Source organism: Vulpes vulpes, chromosome X, assembly GCF_048418805.1.
Source record: "Vulpes vulpes isolate BD-2025 chromosome X, VulVul3, whole genome shotgun sequence".
Lineage (NCBI taxonomy): Eukaryota > Metazoa > Chordata > Mammalia > Carnivora > Canidae > Vulpes > Vulpes vulpes.
Window position 1 is genome coordinate 46,376,625 of NC_132796.1, and position 17,049 is coordinate 46,393,673.

The 17,049-nt window shown below is 40.9% G+C and overlaps 1 protein-coding gene across 15 annotated transcripts in view; it reads right to left on the bottom strand.

The window, feature by feature from the left end:
• Positions 1-17,049, bottom strand: part of ARHGEF9 (Cdc42 guanine nucleotide exchange factor 9) — a 206,214-nt gene that overhangs the window by 146,502 nt on the left and 42,663 nt on the right. For 5 of the 15 annotated variants that reach the window (XM_072744022.1, XM_072744017.1, XM_072744019.1 and 2 more), the window contains exon 2: positions 11,746-11,857. The exons of the other annotated variants lie outside the window; for them this stretch is intronic. In XM_072744022.1, the coding sequence (XP_072600123.1) occupies positions 11,746-11,857 (112 nt within the window). The remainder of the gene's footprint in view (positions 1-11,745; positions 11,858-17,049) is intronic. 15 annotated transcript variants of the gene reach the window in all.

The following is a 17,049-nucleotide window of genomic DNA, read 5'->3' on the forward strand; positions in this document are numbered from 1 at the left end:
GGGTTCCCAGCATACATGGTAAATACTGGATCGGTGGATGGCAGTGGTATTCAGTGAACAGCCACTAGATCAGGCCCCGGGGATAGAATGGCTGAGTTGGCTTCCCTTCAAACAAAGGGATACATCTAAATTGAGGCTGTCAAAGAGGACACATGAGAAGCACAATCAGACCCACCCTCAAGGCCTGTGAGGGATGGCATTGGGTCTTTGTCTGAAGGAAAAGTAGTTCTGCTTATAACAACAGAATTTCAAGTAGGTCAGCCAAGCTTAAGTAAGACACCTTCTATCTGTCTGGGCTAGGTGAAGGAGATGAGGGCAGAGAAGGGAAGGCCCAGGGCAACTAAATGAGGGACAAAGCATCCAGTACAGTGCTAGAATTTGAACCTATGCTTCTTGACTCTATCTCAAGTTCACTGACGGTGGATTCTTATACTTAGAGAAGCTCAGGACTGGAGATTCTCAAGAACTAGCACACCTAGTTCAGTCCAACATTTTACAGATAAGAAAACTGAGGTTCCAGTGAGGAGAAGTTACCTAACAAGTAAATCTAGTCAATGGCAGAGCCAAGATTAGAAACCAAGCCTACAGTATTTCAGAAAGATAGTTGTCAATTATTTTGGATTAAAAAAATCATCAATTGGTCAAAAAAAAAAGGAATACCTATCCCAGTTTCTAAATTACTACTAATTTACTATTTTTTAAATAAAATTTACACAAAAACAGAGATTAAGTAATGAGATTAGCAATTTAATATATAAAGAACTTCTCATGTTTTCCCCTTAGCTTCACTTTGAAGATCACTGTTTTAGACATTTTCTTGTCCTCTTTCCTCCCTCTGCTCTACAGATATCACCCCTTCAGTACTATAACAATTACTGCCTCTCCTACCTCCCAGGGCTCCAAAAAAGTCTGACCCTGTTAATTAAGGGGTAAGAACACCTCACTTTGAAGGCTAAACACAGACACTTGCAGAATTTCTCTCACCACCAAATATCTTTCCTAAGGAATTTCAAATTTAAATTCATACTAAAATGCAAATGCGGGATGCCTGGGTGGCTCAGTGGTTAAGTGTCTGCCTTCGGCTCAGGCTGTGATCCTGGAGTCCCAGGATTGAGTCCTACATCAGGCTCCCTGCATGGAGCCTGCTTCTCCTTCTGCCTGTGTCTCTGCCTCTCTCTCTCTCTGTGTCTCTCATGAATAAATAAATAAAATATTTAATTTTTTTTTAATTAAAAAAATAAAATGCAAATGCTAGTGAAAAAACAATGGTATGAGAAGAATGGACTCCAGGGCTGGTTTGGTTACTGATTTGTGGTATGAACTTGGGCAGATCTAGATTCTCTCTGAGCTACTTGGATTAGGTTACCTCAAATGAAAGTTGGGGTCAACTTTGAAAGATGCTGTTGCCTTGCTTCTAAAAGCAGGTTTCACACTAATAAAAGAAAGGATAAGAACCATATGATCCTCTCAACAGATGCAGAAAATGCATTTGGCAAAATACAGGATCCATTCTTGATTTTAAAAACCTTCAACAGGGCAGCCCAGGTGGCCCAGTGGTTTGGCGCCGCCTTCGGCCTGGGGTGTTATCCTGGAGCCCCGGGATCGAGTCCCACGTCAGGCTTCCTGCATGGAGCCTGCCTCTTTCTCTGCCTGTGTCTCTACCTCTCTCTCTGTCTGTCATGAATAAATAAATAAAAGCTTTAAAAAAGATTTAAAAAAAAAAAACCTTCAACAAAGTAGGTATTGACAGAACATACCTCAACACCATAAAGGCAGTATATGAAAGACCCACAGTTAATGTCATTCTCAATGGGGAAAAACTAAGAGCTTTTCCTCTACTGTCAGGAACAAGACAGGGATGCCCACTCTCACCATAATTATTTAACATACTGCTGGAAGTCATGGCCTCAGCAAACAGACAACAAAAAGAAATAAAAAGTATCCAAATTGGCAAGAAAGAAGTCTAACTTTTACTATTCACAAATGACATGACACTCTTATGTAGAAAATCTGAAAGGCTCCACCAAAACATTGCTAGATCTAATACATGAATTCAGCAAAATTACTGAATATAAAACCAACATAGAGAATCTCTTGCATTTCTATATACCAATAATGAAGCAACAGAAAAAGAAATCAAGGTATCAATCCCATTTGCAATTGCACCAAAAACAAAAATATACATAGGAATAAACCTAACCAAAGATATAAAAGACCTGTACTCTGAAAACTATAAAACATTGATGAAAGAAATTTAAAAAGGTCACAAAGAAATGGAAAGACAGTCTATGCTCATGGATTGGAAGAGAAAACATTGTTAAAATGTCTATACTACCCAAAGCAATCTACACATTTAATGCAATCCCTATCAAAATATTATCAGATTTTTTCATGGAGCTAGAACAAACAATCCTAAGATTTGTATGGAACCACTTAAGACCCCAAATAGCCAAAGCAATACAGAAAAAGAAAAGAAAAGTTGGAGGCAACGTGATTTTGGTCTTCAAGCCATATTACAAAGCTGTAATCATCAAGATAGTATGGTATGGCACAAAAACAGACAGATCGATTGAACAGAATAAAAAACACAGAAATGAACCCACAAGTGTATGGTCAACTAATCTTCAACGGGGCAGGAGAGAATATTCAATGGAAAAAAAGACTCTCTTCAGCAAATGGTGTTGGCAAAAACTGGACAGCAACATGCAGAAGAATGAAACTGTACTACTTTCTTACACTATACACAAAATTTATTTCAAAATGAATGAAAGATCTAAATGTGAGAAAGGAAACCATCACAATCTAGAGGAGAGCATAGACAGCAACCTCTTTGGCACTGGCCATAGCAACTTGTTACTATATACATCTCCAGAGGCAAGGGTAACAAAAGCAAAAATGAACTCTTTGAACTTTATCAAGATAAAAGTCTTCTGCACAGTGAAAGAGACAATCGACAAAACTAAAAGGCAGCCTATGGAATTGAAGAAAATATTTGCAAATGACATATATGATAAAGGGTGAGTATCCAAAATCTATGAAGAACTTCATAAACTCAACACCCAAAAAAACATATAAAAATGGGCAGAAGACATGAATAGACATTTTTCCAAAGAAGACAACCAGAGGGCTGACAGACACATGAAAAGATGCTCAAAATCACTCATCATCAAGGAAATACAAATCAAAACCACAATGAAATACCACCTCATACCTGTCAGAATGACTAAAATTAACCATCCAGGAAACAACAGATGTTGGGGAGGACGAAGAGAAAGGGGAAACCATTTACAGTATTGGTGGCATTGCAAACTGATGAGTGGATAAAGAAGATGTGGTACACACACACACACACACACACACAGGAATATTACTCAGCCATCAAAAGAAATGAAATCTTGCCATTTACAATGAAATAGATGGAGCTAGAGTGTATTATGCTAAGTGAAATAAGTCAGTGAGAGAAAGACAAATACCATATGATTTCACTCACATGTGGAATTCAAGAAATAAAACAGATGAACATATGGGAAGGGGAAAAGAGAGAGAGAGAGGAAAGCAAACCACAAGAGACTCTTAATGATAGAGAACAAACTGAGGGTTGATAGGGATGTGTTTGGGGGATAGGCTAAATGGGTGATGGGTATTAAGGAGGGCACCTGTTATGATAAGCACTGGATATTATATGTAAGTGATGAATCACTAAATTCTACTCCTGAAACCAATATTACACTATATGTTAACTAAATAGAATATTAATTAAAAATTTTTAAATAAAATAAAATAAAGCAAATTTTGACAAGAGACAGAGGGGAGGTAAAGGGAATAGAAGGGAGGCAAACAAAACCAAATAAAACAAAACATGGAAACAAGGAAGTCAGAAGAGGTATGCATTGAGATAAAAAGGTCAAAGACAAAACTTGACTCCTGAATTTTTACCATGAACCACCTCTACCCAGAATAGAGCTCCAGCTCAGGGATGGCCTTTGTGTTCTACTTCCAGAAGAAAGGGCAATGCCTTCTCCATCCAGCTCAGGCCATTGAGTTCAAGTCATCCAAAGTAGTTTCTTTTCTTTAAGATTGTATTTATTTATTCACGACAGACAGAGAGACAGAGAATGACAGAGACACAGGCAGAGGGAGAAGCATGCTCCACGCAAAGAGCCCAATGTGGAACGCGATCCCAGGATTCCAGGATCATGCCCTGAGCTGAAGGCAGATGCTCAACCACTGGGCCACTCAGGCGTCCCACATCAAAAGTAGTTTCTATGAAAAGAATAAGCAGCACCATTTCCATGTGCTTAGCACATTACAGTTTCTAAGTTGCTTTCACATCATTTCACATTCATAAGCTCACTGTATCCTCCTAGCAGCTCTGGAAGATAAGCAGAGTAAGAATAAGACCTTAATTTTAAAGATAAGAAAGCAGGCCAACAAGCACATGAGAAAATGCTCTGCATCACTTGCCATCAGGGAAATACAAATCAAAACCACAATTAGATACGACCTCACACCAGTGAGAATGGCGAAAATTAACGAGACAGAAAACAACAAATGTTGGAGAGCATGTAGAGAAAGGGGAACCCTCTTGCACTGTTGGTGGGAATTTGAACTGGTACAGCCACTCTGGAAAACTGTGTGGAGGTTCCTCAAAGAGTTAAAAATAGAACTGCCCTATGACCCAGCAATTGCACTTTGATTTACCTCAAAGATACAGATGCAGTGAAACGGCAGGACACCTAAATAATATAATAACATCTATCCCAATGTTTATAGAAGCAATGTCCACAATAGCCAAACTGTAGAAGGAGTCTCGGTGTCCATCGAAAGATGAATGGATAAAGAAGATGTGGGATATATATATAATGGAATATTACTCAGCCATTAGAAACGACAAATACCCACCATTTGCTTCAATGTGGATGGAACTGGAGGGTATTATGCTGAGTCAATAAGAGAAGGACAAACATTATATGGTCTCATTCATTTGCGGAATATAAAAAATAGTGAAAGGGAATAAAGGAGAAAGGAGAAAAAATGAGGGAATATCAGTGAGGATGACAGAACATGAGAGACTCCTAACTGTGGGAAACAAACAAGGGGTAGTGGAAAGGGAGGTGGGCAGGGGTTGGGGTGACTGGGTGATGGGCACTGAGGGGGGCACTTGATGGGATGAGCACTGGATATTATGCTATATGTTGGCAAATTGAACTCTAATAAAAAAATATACAAAAAAAAGGAAAAACTACACCATAACAACATTCATTCTCCTGGGACTGACAGATGACCCTAAGCTACAAGTTCTGATTTTATTCTATTTCTCACCTACACACTGAATGTACCTGGAAATATGACCATCATCATACTCACTTTTGTGGATCTTCACCTTAAAACACCCATGTACCATTTTTCACAAAATGTTTCCTTCCTAGAGATCTCATTCACAACTGCCTGTATTCCCAGGTACTTGTATAACATAGCAACAGGTAACAAGGTCATCACCTATAATGCTTGTGTCATCCAAGTGTTTTTTATTGACTTCTTTGCTGTAACAGAATTTTTTCTGCTGGTTGCCATGTCCTATGACTGCTATGTGGCCATTTGCAAGCCCCTGCATTATATAACCATCATGAGCAGCAGAGTCTGCAGAATTCATATTTTTGGCTGTTGGTTGGCTGGATTGTTGGTCATAATCTTCCCAGTTATTCTGGGGCTAAATCTGAAATTCTGTGACTCCAATTTCATTGATCATTCTCTCTGTGATGCTGCTCCCCTCCTGAAGGTATCATGTTCAGACACATGGCCCATGGAACAGGCTGTTTTAATCTGTGCTGTGCTGACCCTCAGTTTGACCCTTATGTGTGTAATTCTATCTTATATTATCAAAACAATTTTAGGATTTCCATCTATCCAGCAGAGAAAAAAGAAAAAAGGCCTTTTCTACCTGTTCTTCCCACATGATTGTGGTATCCATCACCTATGGCACATGCATGTTCATTTATATGAATCCTACAGCAAAAGAAGTGGCTATTAATAAAGTGGTTTCACTACAGAAAGAAAGAAAGAAAGAAAGAAAGAAAGAAAGAAAGAAAGAGAAAAAGAAAACAGGCTTAGACAAAGGAATTCACTCAACTATCCCAGGAGAAGAGGCCAGAAGAGAATCTAGATCTTCCAACTCACAGTACAAAAAAATGTTTTTCTTCTAATAAAAAAAAATGGCTGAGTGCTTCTATGTGTCAGAGGTAAATCTAAGTTTTTACATATACTAACTGATTTGATCCCCATTTTGAAAATGAAGAAACCAAGGTGTGAAGAGATGAAGTGATTGCTGAAGGTCACAGAGAGCCAGAATGAAAACCCAAGTAATTTGACTTTGGAACCAGTGCTCTTGGGCTGCCTGGGTGGCTCAGTGGTTAAGCGTCTGCCTTTAGCTCAGGGCGTGATCCTGGGGTCCTGGATCAAGTTCCACATCAAGTTCCCTGCAGGGAGCCAGTTTCTCCCTCTGCCTGTGTCTCTGCCTCTCTCTGTGTCTCCCATGAGTAAATAAATAAAAATCTTAAAAAAAAAAAAAAGAACCAGTGCTCTTAATCTCTGCTCTCCACAGCACATCCTCATGCCCCACAGGATCAAAGAACCTCCATGATATAGCAAGGCATATAACAGTGTATATATTACCATAAAAAGAGAAAAGTGAATATATACTTATATATATGCTTATATATCCATAGAACATTTCTGTGGAAGGACTCCCTGGATGCCTATGCAGAGGAAGCCAATGGTTGGAGGGAAGGGGCAGGAGGGAAGTATTTCACTGTGCACCCACTTATATCGTTTAGATTTTGATCATGCGAATGTATTTCTTATTCAAAAATAAAATAATAAAATGGGTTGGGCAAAGCTATGCTGGGATCACTCTTACCCTTACAGATGCTTTTCAATGCTGGGCCAAACTTTTCCCAGAAATCAAGTTTGCAACATTTAGGTGATCATATAGTTTTGGTTCTTCAGGAACCCTATAGGCAGTGAGGAAAAGTGGAGGACATCAGAAGCAAGGACTTCTTCCTAAACTAGGAAAAGCAAGGTCAGACCTATACCTATACCTGCCATCTGCCAGAGGAAGCAACTTGGAATGGCAGTTCTGACCCTGAGAGAGTATCTTATTTTATTAGAAACAACAAATACCCACCATTTGCTTCAACGTGGATGGAACTGGAGGGTATTATGCTGAGTGAAGTAAGTCAATCGGAGAAGGTCAAGAGAGCTGGGGAAACTGTGTGGCTGCTTCTTGGCAGGACTTCAGCAGTTCAGCCTTCCCTAGCCACCTCTTTAAACTCTCAAACATGAAGAACAGAAGGTGTCTCTCATTTTTCCTCTAGTTTCCCCACTCTAGAAACTGTCTAATCCCCCAGAAAGGACAATACCATAGTCATCCAATGATGCTAAAACCATCACAAGTGAAAAACAACACTTTCAGTTAAGCTCCCTAAGCCAATCAGGGGGCCATAAGAAAATTAGTGGCAGGACAGATGAAGAAGGACACAAAAGGCCATCTTTCCCAGTGTCTAACACCCAATGCATGAGCTCCACAAATTATTCCATATACTTCCTCTCACCACTCAGTCTCAATGTATCTCTCCAGGGCTCAGAAAGGCAAAAATAAACAAGCTAGAAAGGCTCCAGGAAATCTGGCCCACCTCAAGAGTCTGTGGTGCACAAGGAAGAACACACTAAGTGAGAAAAAGTCAGCTCAGCTGAGATTTAATCTACATCAAGGCCAGGTGAGAATCAGCTAAGATGGTCTCAAGGGACTCTCCCAGCTTTGGTTCTTGGATTTCCTCTATCTTATCCCTCAAGAATTGGTAAAATACTCCACAGATCAAGGCCCTCAAACATTTTCTCAGATAACCTTTTGACCTAAACCCTTACGCAGGTCAGCCACACAAAGCTTCTATACCCAGGAAGCTATGAGAAGGTGGAGGTAGCCAAGGTGGATCAAGTGTTTTCAGGGACCCTTCTGAAGTAGCATAAGTGGGCAGAACAATTCCCTCTTACAATATAGCTTAGAATCTTCTCCAATGCTTCACTGCTTCCAACATACAGGAGACGAGTAGGATATGAGCTGCCACAGAAAGGATGAAAGGTCAGTCAGTGTGCCTCTCATGGGCAAGCAGGGCACTGCTGGGAAGGGTAGGCCCCAAGTAGCACCCCAGTTTCTTGCTATATGTCAGAGATAAACCTAAGTTTTTAATACATATTAACTTAAGCTGCCACCAGCAGCTTCCTTTGGCACTGTAATTCTGGCTAGTAACTTGGGACTATAGAAGGAACACTGAACAGATCTCAAAGCATGGTTTCTAATCCTGAATCCACCACTGCCTATTCCTATATCCTCAGGCTGGTCCCTCCCTTCTCTGGACCTCAGTATCCCCAACTGTAAAGTGGAGCCAATACTGATTAAAAAGAAGAGTAGAGGGAAGGTGTGAGAAATAAAGCAAAGACAAGCTCCTGAATTACCTCTAATATATCTGTAATAATGACCTGGATGGATTCTTAACAATCCAAACTGGAGCAACACATTTTACAAGGCATGTTCCACATCCTTTGCCATAATGAATTCTTGCACCCAAGAATCCTAAGATTTACATGTAAGCCCATTTTACAGACCAGAGAACTGAGCCTTACATTGCCCACAATGTATAAGGTAAGGAAAAACCTGAACTCGAGCTACATATTGTAGTTCCTGACCCACTCCCTTAAACAAAGCAGGTGAAATGACCCTGAGCATAAAATGAAATAATATACTCTCTCAGGGTCAGAACTGCCATTCCAAGTTGCTTCCTCTGGCAGGTGGCAGGTATAGGTGGTCTGACCTTGCTTTTCCTAGTTTAGGAAGAAGTCCTTGCTCCTGATGTTCTCCACTTTTCCTCACTGCCTATAGGGTTCCTGAGGAGCCAAAACTATATGATCACCTAAATGTTGCAAACCTGATTTCTGGGAAAAGTTTGGCCCAGCATTGAAAGGTGTCTGTAAGGGTAAGAGTGATCCCAGCATAGCTTTGCCCAACCCGATACCATGAGGTTTCCTTCCCATGACTCACTTTTCTTTCTATGGCTACTGTGATAGGAGTCAGGCCTGGTTGTTCATGGGCATTGACACTAGATTAAGGATGGGGGTACAACTTTGTGGGTGAAGAATAAGTATATCTGCAAAACATTTTCTCAACTCTTAGTCTATATGAGTCTTGCAAGCATCTGAGGGATATACTGGCTATTTTGCCCATAGATCAAATAAGACCCAGACAGAGGAGGGAAACCTGACTGAGGTAGACCCTAAGCTGCAGAATAGTAAATGAATTCATGTTTCTTGATCTTAAGTCCAAAGTTGAGAAATGAGCATAAGCCTGTCACAGTCAACAGTATCCTGCCCAAGAAGCTCTGAGGATACTGCTTTGAAGTCTGCCACAGCAGACCTGGCACACTCTAACCACCTGTTTCATTGCTTCATGCCCTTCAATCCAGACCCAGTCTAGGGTTCTCTCTTTCCAGTTCCAGCCTTTGGTTACTAAAGGCCAGAAAGGCCTCCCCAGGACATCCTGACCTGGTTTCCAGCTTGAGAACCTCTAAAAATAGCAGGTCCTCATTAGTGGGACCAGATGGCTCAAGCTGTTATGGCCTAGGGGTAGGGCTGTGGTCATTAAGAAAGTGGCTATTCAAGAGGCCTGAGGTGATCTCTGAAAATGGTTCACCATTCTTTTGACCCAGAAAACCCTACAAAATCATGCAAAGCAAATATTCAAATATTTGTGTTCACTTCAAGAACACACATGAAACTGCCCAGGCCATCAAGGGTATGCATATCTGAAAAGTCACCAAGTATCTGAAGGATGCCACTCATTACAGTGATTGAGTTGGTAGGGGGGTCCAGGTCAAACAGAGGGGCTGGACACAGGGCCAGTGGCCCAAAAAGAGTACTGAATTTTAACTGCACATGCTTAAAAATGCAGAGAGTAATGCTGAACTTAAGGGCTTAGATGCAGATTCTCTGGTCATTGAGCATACCTAGGTAAACAACCCCCCTAAGATGTGGCATAGAAATTATAGGGCTCACAGTCAGATTAACCCATACATGAGCTTTCCATGACACATTGAGATGATCCTTACTGAAAAAGAGAAGATTGTTCTTAAACCAGAAGAAGAGGTTGCACAGAAGAAAAAGATATCCCAGAAGAAATGGAAGAAACAAAAACTTATGGTCTGAGAGTAAATAGTAAATTCTGCATAAAATAAATGCAAATAAAATTTTTAAAAAAAGAATGTGGTTGTTCTCTCTACCCACCACTGACTCAGGAGAAGTTGGGCCTCTGCACTCCCCTTATGCATCCCACCACTTCCTCTCACATCATCCCACCCATAACTTAGATATACTTGCTCTGGTGTAAATTGTTACTTTACTCCCAAGAAAAAATGAAGTTTAATATTCAGTTACTTTAGGTTTTCTAGGACATTATTCATAATTATATTATTCCATGATGGTTTGTAAGTAGATTAGGGGATAGAGGAGCAGGCTCAAGTTTTCTTAATTGATCAGTAACAATTTATCTTCTCTGTTCTTCTCCATCTGCTTATTAGCTCAACATCTGAGGGCTTAGTTATAAATTTTTTTTTGCCTTGAAGAGCCTGCTATAACACATGCCATCTTGTATTCATTTTATTCCTGAGCTCACTGCCCTCTGAAGCCTGATTTCAGGGATAAAGGAAAGGAAAGCCAGAGCAAACTGATAAAGGCCTATCAGATGAGGCCAGTGCCCTTTGTGCCCAGTTGGAAAGCTGGGACAGCAAGTTGGTCCTAAGGGTCAGCATATGCTCTGGATCAGAGTGTGTCCCACAGGGATGTGTACCACAGGTGTGTTCAAATGTGTCTCATGGGGAGAGGGTGGTTTGTCCAAGTCCTTAAAAGTGCATCTCAGGGATAGGAGTGTATGTCTTGGGAGTAGAACATATCTGAATGTGCATCTCAGCATGCCCTATGTGTATTTGGGTGTGTAGTTGTGTTTTATATGCATGCATGTATGCCCACACATACAAATTTACATAAGAACGCATCATGTTTGTCTTTGTGTGTACACCATGCCTGTATGGAGTATGTCCAAGTGTGAGTATATCCCATGGTTAACTAAATGTGTATGCTCCAAGCATGTCAGTGTGAAAGTGTACTCCACACGTGTATTCCACATACCTCCCAAATATACCTCACAGAAAGAAAACCTCCAAACTGAACATGAAGGACCATAGCATCTATGGCCACACTTCTGCATTTGGCAAGGCCTCTCATGCATCCCTGGATATGATTTTTGAGTGGACGTACCATAGGTCAAATAGATGTATCTGAATTGCCAATTAGTTCAATGCCAACCTAGCCAAAATTATCTAGTGGCATCTGTCTGGTTTTATCTGCTACTGACTAGCTTTTATAATAAGACCTAGATAGAATCAAAGTGCAAAAGGCATCTTTAGAACAATCTCCTTGCCCAAGACCACTTGGTATGGGTGGACTGATAACAGTTAACTGCATGCTAAGCTCTTCCTTGCACACCTCTGCTTTTAAGAGGCAGCACTGATCTGAGTCAATATGAGCAATTCTCTGAGTTTCAATTTCCTTAGCCATAAAATGGGACATAATCCTGGCCTTGCTCACTTTATATGGTTGTGGAGAAAGGACAATGTGGCAGGACTATACAATAGTTCTTACCTTCTTGCTCTGCCCCCTGGAGCAACAAGAATCTTCCAAACAAAATGATGCAGACAATGGTGAAGACTGTTTATTTGTTCTAAGTAGGTCGTTTGTGAGAAGCCTACAATTTCTAAAACAAATGTTAATCATATCATGAGAACCCACTCCTGCTCATCACAAATCCTAGCCAAGGACTTAGGGGTCAAGAATTGATTTTTAATTGCCAAGTGCCTAGATGGTTCTGATTTGATGGACTTGAGAAGGCACTAAATAAAAACACAGTTAATTCTGGCTTTCTTCCAAGCTCCTCTTTTAGTTTTGCAGGAGACAGGGAGAGAAAGCCAGTCTGCTATTCATAGCAATATGTGTGTGGCCTAGTAGGGGAGATGGAGCTGAGGGTAAATAAAAGAAAGCTTCCTATAAAAAAAAAAATTCCAGCTATCCACCAAGGACCTAAGACATGTGCCAGGTCATAGGACTTTTATACTTTTAAGTGAGGGAAGTAAAATAGAGTCCTTCATGCTGTGATGGAGAAATAAGGCAAAAATACAATGGTATTTGTTCAAGGTCACCCAGTAACTAAGTTCATCTTTGCAAGCCCCTCTTAATTTATGTGTATGTCTTTCATTAACAAACCTTTAAAAAGGACCTACTGAGTGTCAGTTCCCTCCATTATAGCAGTCACACAGATTTCTGCCCCAGAGAGTTCTCAGGGATTTTCAGCACCAATTAACAGGAAAAAAAAAAAAAACCAACTCAAAGAATCTAAGTACCTTGTCCAAGGACACAGAGCTAAAATATGACAGTTTACTAGTTCAGTCACCCTTTGCTTCCCATCATACCACACAGGTTTCCCTCACCATCCCTGAAAGTTAAGAGCAGCTTGTAAGTCACAGGCCCAGAAACTCACATCCTTGCTAGGCAACGTTCTAGTTCCAGTACTACTACAAACATACCGTGTTTCCTTAGGCAAGTCCCTTCTCTTTCTGGGCCTAGTTTTCCAGCTTCCACAATGAGGGAATTAGATTCAGAACAGCTGCAATACTTCTTTTCTAGAAGATACAGCTGTCTGGAATGACTTTAAATGGCACTAATTTCCAGAGTTTGAACCCAGATCAGTTACATGATAATAACTCTTTGAGCCTCATTTTTCTCATCTGTAAAATGATAATCCCTGCCTTTCCAACTTCACAGGGCCACAGAGATCAAGCAAGATAATTTGTAAAACCCAATGATCAGTGTAAGACAATGTTCAAGAGGGAGAGTCAAGAATCAAGTGAGCATCACTAGCTCCAGTTGCCTTTCTCTAAATCCAAGTACAGAAAGTGTCTATGTGCATTCTGTGCAATAAATCTTCCTGAGCCCTCCTGTGCAGTTCAACCTAGATTCTTAAGACAAACACCTCGCTGGTTGCAAGATCCAAAGGAAATTAAGAAGTCCTTCTACTCCCTTTGGGCCCTAAGCATAATTTTGCCTTTGTTCTGAGCCCTCCCTTTATACTAGGTCTACCACAGCCTCTCTTAGGGATGCCTGGCTCCCCCCTGCCTGCCTCTTTCCCAATGCCAAAGCACCCACTACTGCCCAGCCCTCCTGCCAACCAGAAGGGTTCACAGAGGGAGGAGGAAGGAAGAGAGTGGGTGGAGGAGAGGCTGTGGGAGGTACAGCTAAAAGTAGCTGCTGTTTTTAGGCACCACATTCTGAGTGGGTGGAGGGTGGGCTCTTAGCACATCCTTCCTGCAGCCAGCTGGGCATGGAGGTGCATGGCTCCCCCTCCTCTAATGAAGGCAGGCAGGCAGAGACCAGAGCTGCCAGAACTAGTCCCAGAGCTGGCTATGGATATACAGTGCTGGCCTCTTCTGGGCCCTGAGGGTGGATGGTTGCACAGAACAGGGCTGCATGTAGGGCTCCCCTGCTCAGGAGAACTAATGTTGTCTGCAGGAAATTCTATGATTGCTCGTTCCTCATCTCACTGCCTAGTACCCCAAGGGCTACTGACAGGCCTGCTCTCCTCCAGGAGGTTATATAATACTACTGTTTTCCCAGTTTCTCTGTCAGCTTGCTTTCTCCAGCCAGATTTGAGAGGTTATTCAGGTCTCTGAGCCAAAAGAGCCCTGAGCCAGCACCCTATAACAGAGGTAGCAGGTTACAGAGGATAAAGGCTTGATTTGAGGAGTTAGGAACCCATGCCCATCACTGAAACCTTGGACAAGTCCCTTTTCCCTTCAGTGCCTTAGTTTTCTCACGTATAAAATAGGAAATAGAAAAGGGAAAGGGAGGCATGTTGCAGATCTCCAAGGCATTCTTATCTCTGTCTCTCTGTGATTCTCTGTGAATGCTGGCCACTTAAATGAAAGAACCCTCTCCACCCCACCAAAGCTGTCCTATCTTCCAAGCAGTCTGTATGCACTGGGCAGGGCCATCCCTACTCTCTTAATCCCAATTCCCCTAGTAACTAAGGTCTGCACTGGCAAGATGATTACCTCAAGACTGTCTTCCACCTCTGTCCCTAGGCCCATTTCAACCATATTAGTTCTGCTTTTTCCTGTTCTATATAGAAGTTTCTGGCTCAAATTTCATTTGAGAACATGGTTATTCTGTTGAATCCACTCCTCATTAAATCCACTCTTGAATTTACCTTCTAAGCTTCCTCCTGAGTTTCCCTCTATATTAGTGGAACCCTTTCAGTTCTGAGTCATGACCGCATTATGACCAGGGTCCACTATGCAGACTAAGCTAGAAGAAGTGCAGGATGTGGTATCAAGAGTCCTGGGTTCTAGGTCAAGATCTACCACTTCCTGAACTGTGTGATCTTGAGTAAAACACATAATCTTTTATCTATAAGAGGCAGTTCAGGAAGCTTAGAAGAAAGGGGGAAAGGGCCAACCTGGAGGAAAAGGAAATATTAAGGGAAGGATGTGTTTGAGGTAAGTTCTTTCTTGCCCTTATCATTCTTCTGTGCTAGTTTCCCCCTGACAAAAATTGGCCATTTGGTCTTTGAGCATGAAGGTCAAGAGTTGGTAGCAGAGAAGAGGGCAAGTTATGCATCTATAGCAGAGACATAGTGTATGGAAGGCAGACCTTCAGTAGGAAATAAAAACACTGGAAATGGCCTTAGAACCCCTGGATGCCAGGCATAGCTATAGCTCTGTTCCAACCTTGCTGCCAGAACTTGATCAAGGCCCTTCCCCACTAGGCCTCAGTTTCCATGTCATTATAATGAGGAGTGGATTCAACATAAGAACAGAGCCAAATACAATCAGGAAGGCAAGTCTATTACTCCCAAAATTACCTTATATATTCCAAGTCTGCTAAAAGGGATCTTTGGATTACCTGCCGGTTTTGAATAAAAATATTCTTAATCATTTTGATAATTTTTATTAATTACAAAGTAAGCATATGTCATTAGAGCCAGAAGAAATCTGTGAAGCTATCTAATCCTCCTAGCCTTATTTGCAGATGAGGAATCCAAATTTTAGAGGGGAGAAGTAATTTACCCAAGGTCACCCAGCAAATGAACAGAATCTCCCCCACTATTATAGCAAATGCACAGGGACTTTTTCCTGAATGGTTCAAACCATCTCATGGCTGACAATTTTAGATCCAAAAAGGTCCCCAGACTACTCACTCTTTAGGGTTGAGTCCTTTTCAGACTCGGTATGAGTCCCTCAAATTTGTCAAGGCCCCCACAATCCTAGAATAAAATCTCACCATCTGCAAAGTCTGCCTATTCACATGTGTGATAAGCTAGATTCAGGCTGATCTGACATTTCCTTTCAACATAGCAGTCATTCTCATCCCTGGATGTATTCCTGTCACCTCACAGAGCTTTTAAAAAATATTGATGCCAAGGCCTCATCAGATCTCCCAGAGATTCTGTGAATTGTTAGTATTGTTAACTTCTCAGGTGATTCCAATGTATAGCCAAGGTTGAGAACCACTGGTTAATAGAAACAATTCTGCCAACAAAGGGAAACATGCACAAACATTTTCTTGAACTTTTTGAAAACCAATTACATCGTTTTAAAGCTACATCTACGATGTCCTGTTTTTCCAAAAAGGGGAAAACAAACTGATGGTACACAGAATCTACAGTTGTGTGCACTAGCCCTCAGCAAATCCTGGGCCCAGTTAAGAAACACAGTTTAAAAAAAAAAAAGAAAAGAAAAGAAACATATAGTTTCTGGGTACTGAAAGAAAATAGGGAATTCTGGAGCCTGCAATAGGATTTACCAGGATTAACATGCCAACTGACTCATACTCCTTTTTCTGATGAGGTCATTGGTTTGGTAGATGATTACTATTAACCTAGTATACACTTGATGTCTACAGAGCATACAGCAAATCTCTCATGCCACATTATCCTCATTAACACATCGGTAGGATAAATGATGGTAAAATCCAGTGGATTCTGCACTTGCTGACCAGATATATACAAAATTAACAGACTGTAACTCCAAGACGGGACTCTGGTGAAATTAACTCCAACATATTGAACATTTCTTTGGATCAATAATTCAGGTTATACTTATTCAGTTTCCAAACAATGCAATGCTAGAAGAAACTGCTAATTTGTTTCATGGCATAAAGAAAAAGTAATTAACCCTCCCCCCTCAAAAAAAACATGAATAGGCCAACCAAATGAAATAAAGCTTAACTGATGCAATACTAGAAGGGACTGTTAATTTGTTGCACAGTATAAAGAAAAAAAATTTAAAGCCCATAAGAAGCTAGAATTGACTAACCAAACAAAATAAAATTTAATGAATATGGCTCAAAAAAACCCTCAAAAAACCAATTCCACAACAGAATAGAAGCCTGGACTAGACAGCAAAGCGTTTCAGCCTATAGTCCAAAAAGGTAATATAGTGGTTCTTAATGCTGACTGCATGACTCTGGGGAGCCTTAAATTTTTAATTTAGGGGGGGAAAAGCTGCCAGGGACCTATCCTACACCAATTAAATCAGAATTTCTCAGAGTGGGGACCTGGCATGGATATTTAAAAACCCCCCAACTGATCAGGGAGGGTTGAGAACCAGTAGAAGGCAACATTATTAGATATTTCACAGACAGATCAAAGTCCCTTTGTACTTAATCCTGATCAAGTAGCCCCTGGAGTAGCATAATCAGTTCTGGGCAGCATATTTTTAAAGAAATATAGAAAAATAAAGAGTTACTTTGAAAGGAAAGACAATTGTATGAAAACTGCAATTCCTTCAAAACATTCTGTATTTTAGGCTTCACCAATACACACTGCCTTTCTCTTTAAAGATCCCAAATATTGAGTTTTCATAAGACTAAAGGGAACTCTTTGATATATATTCA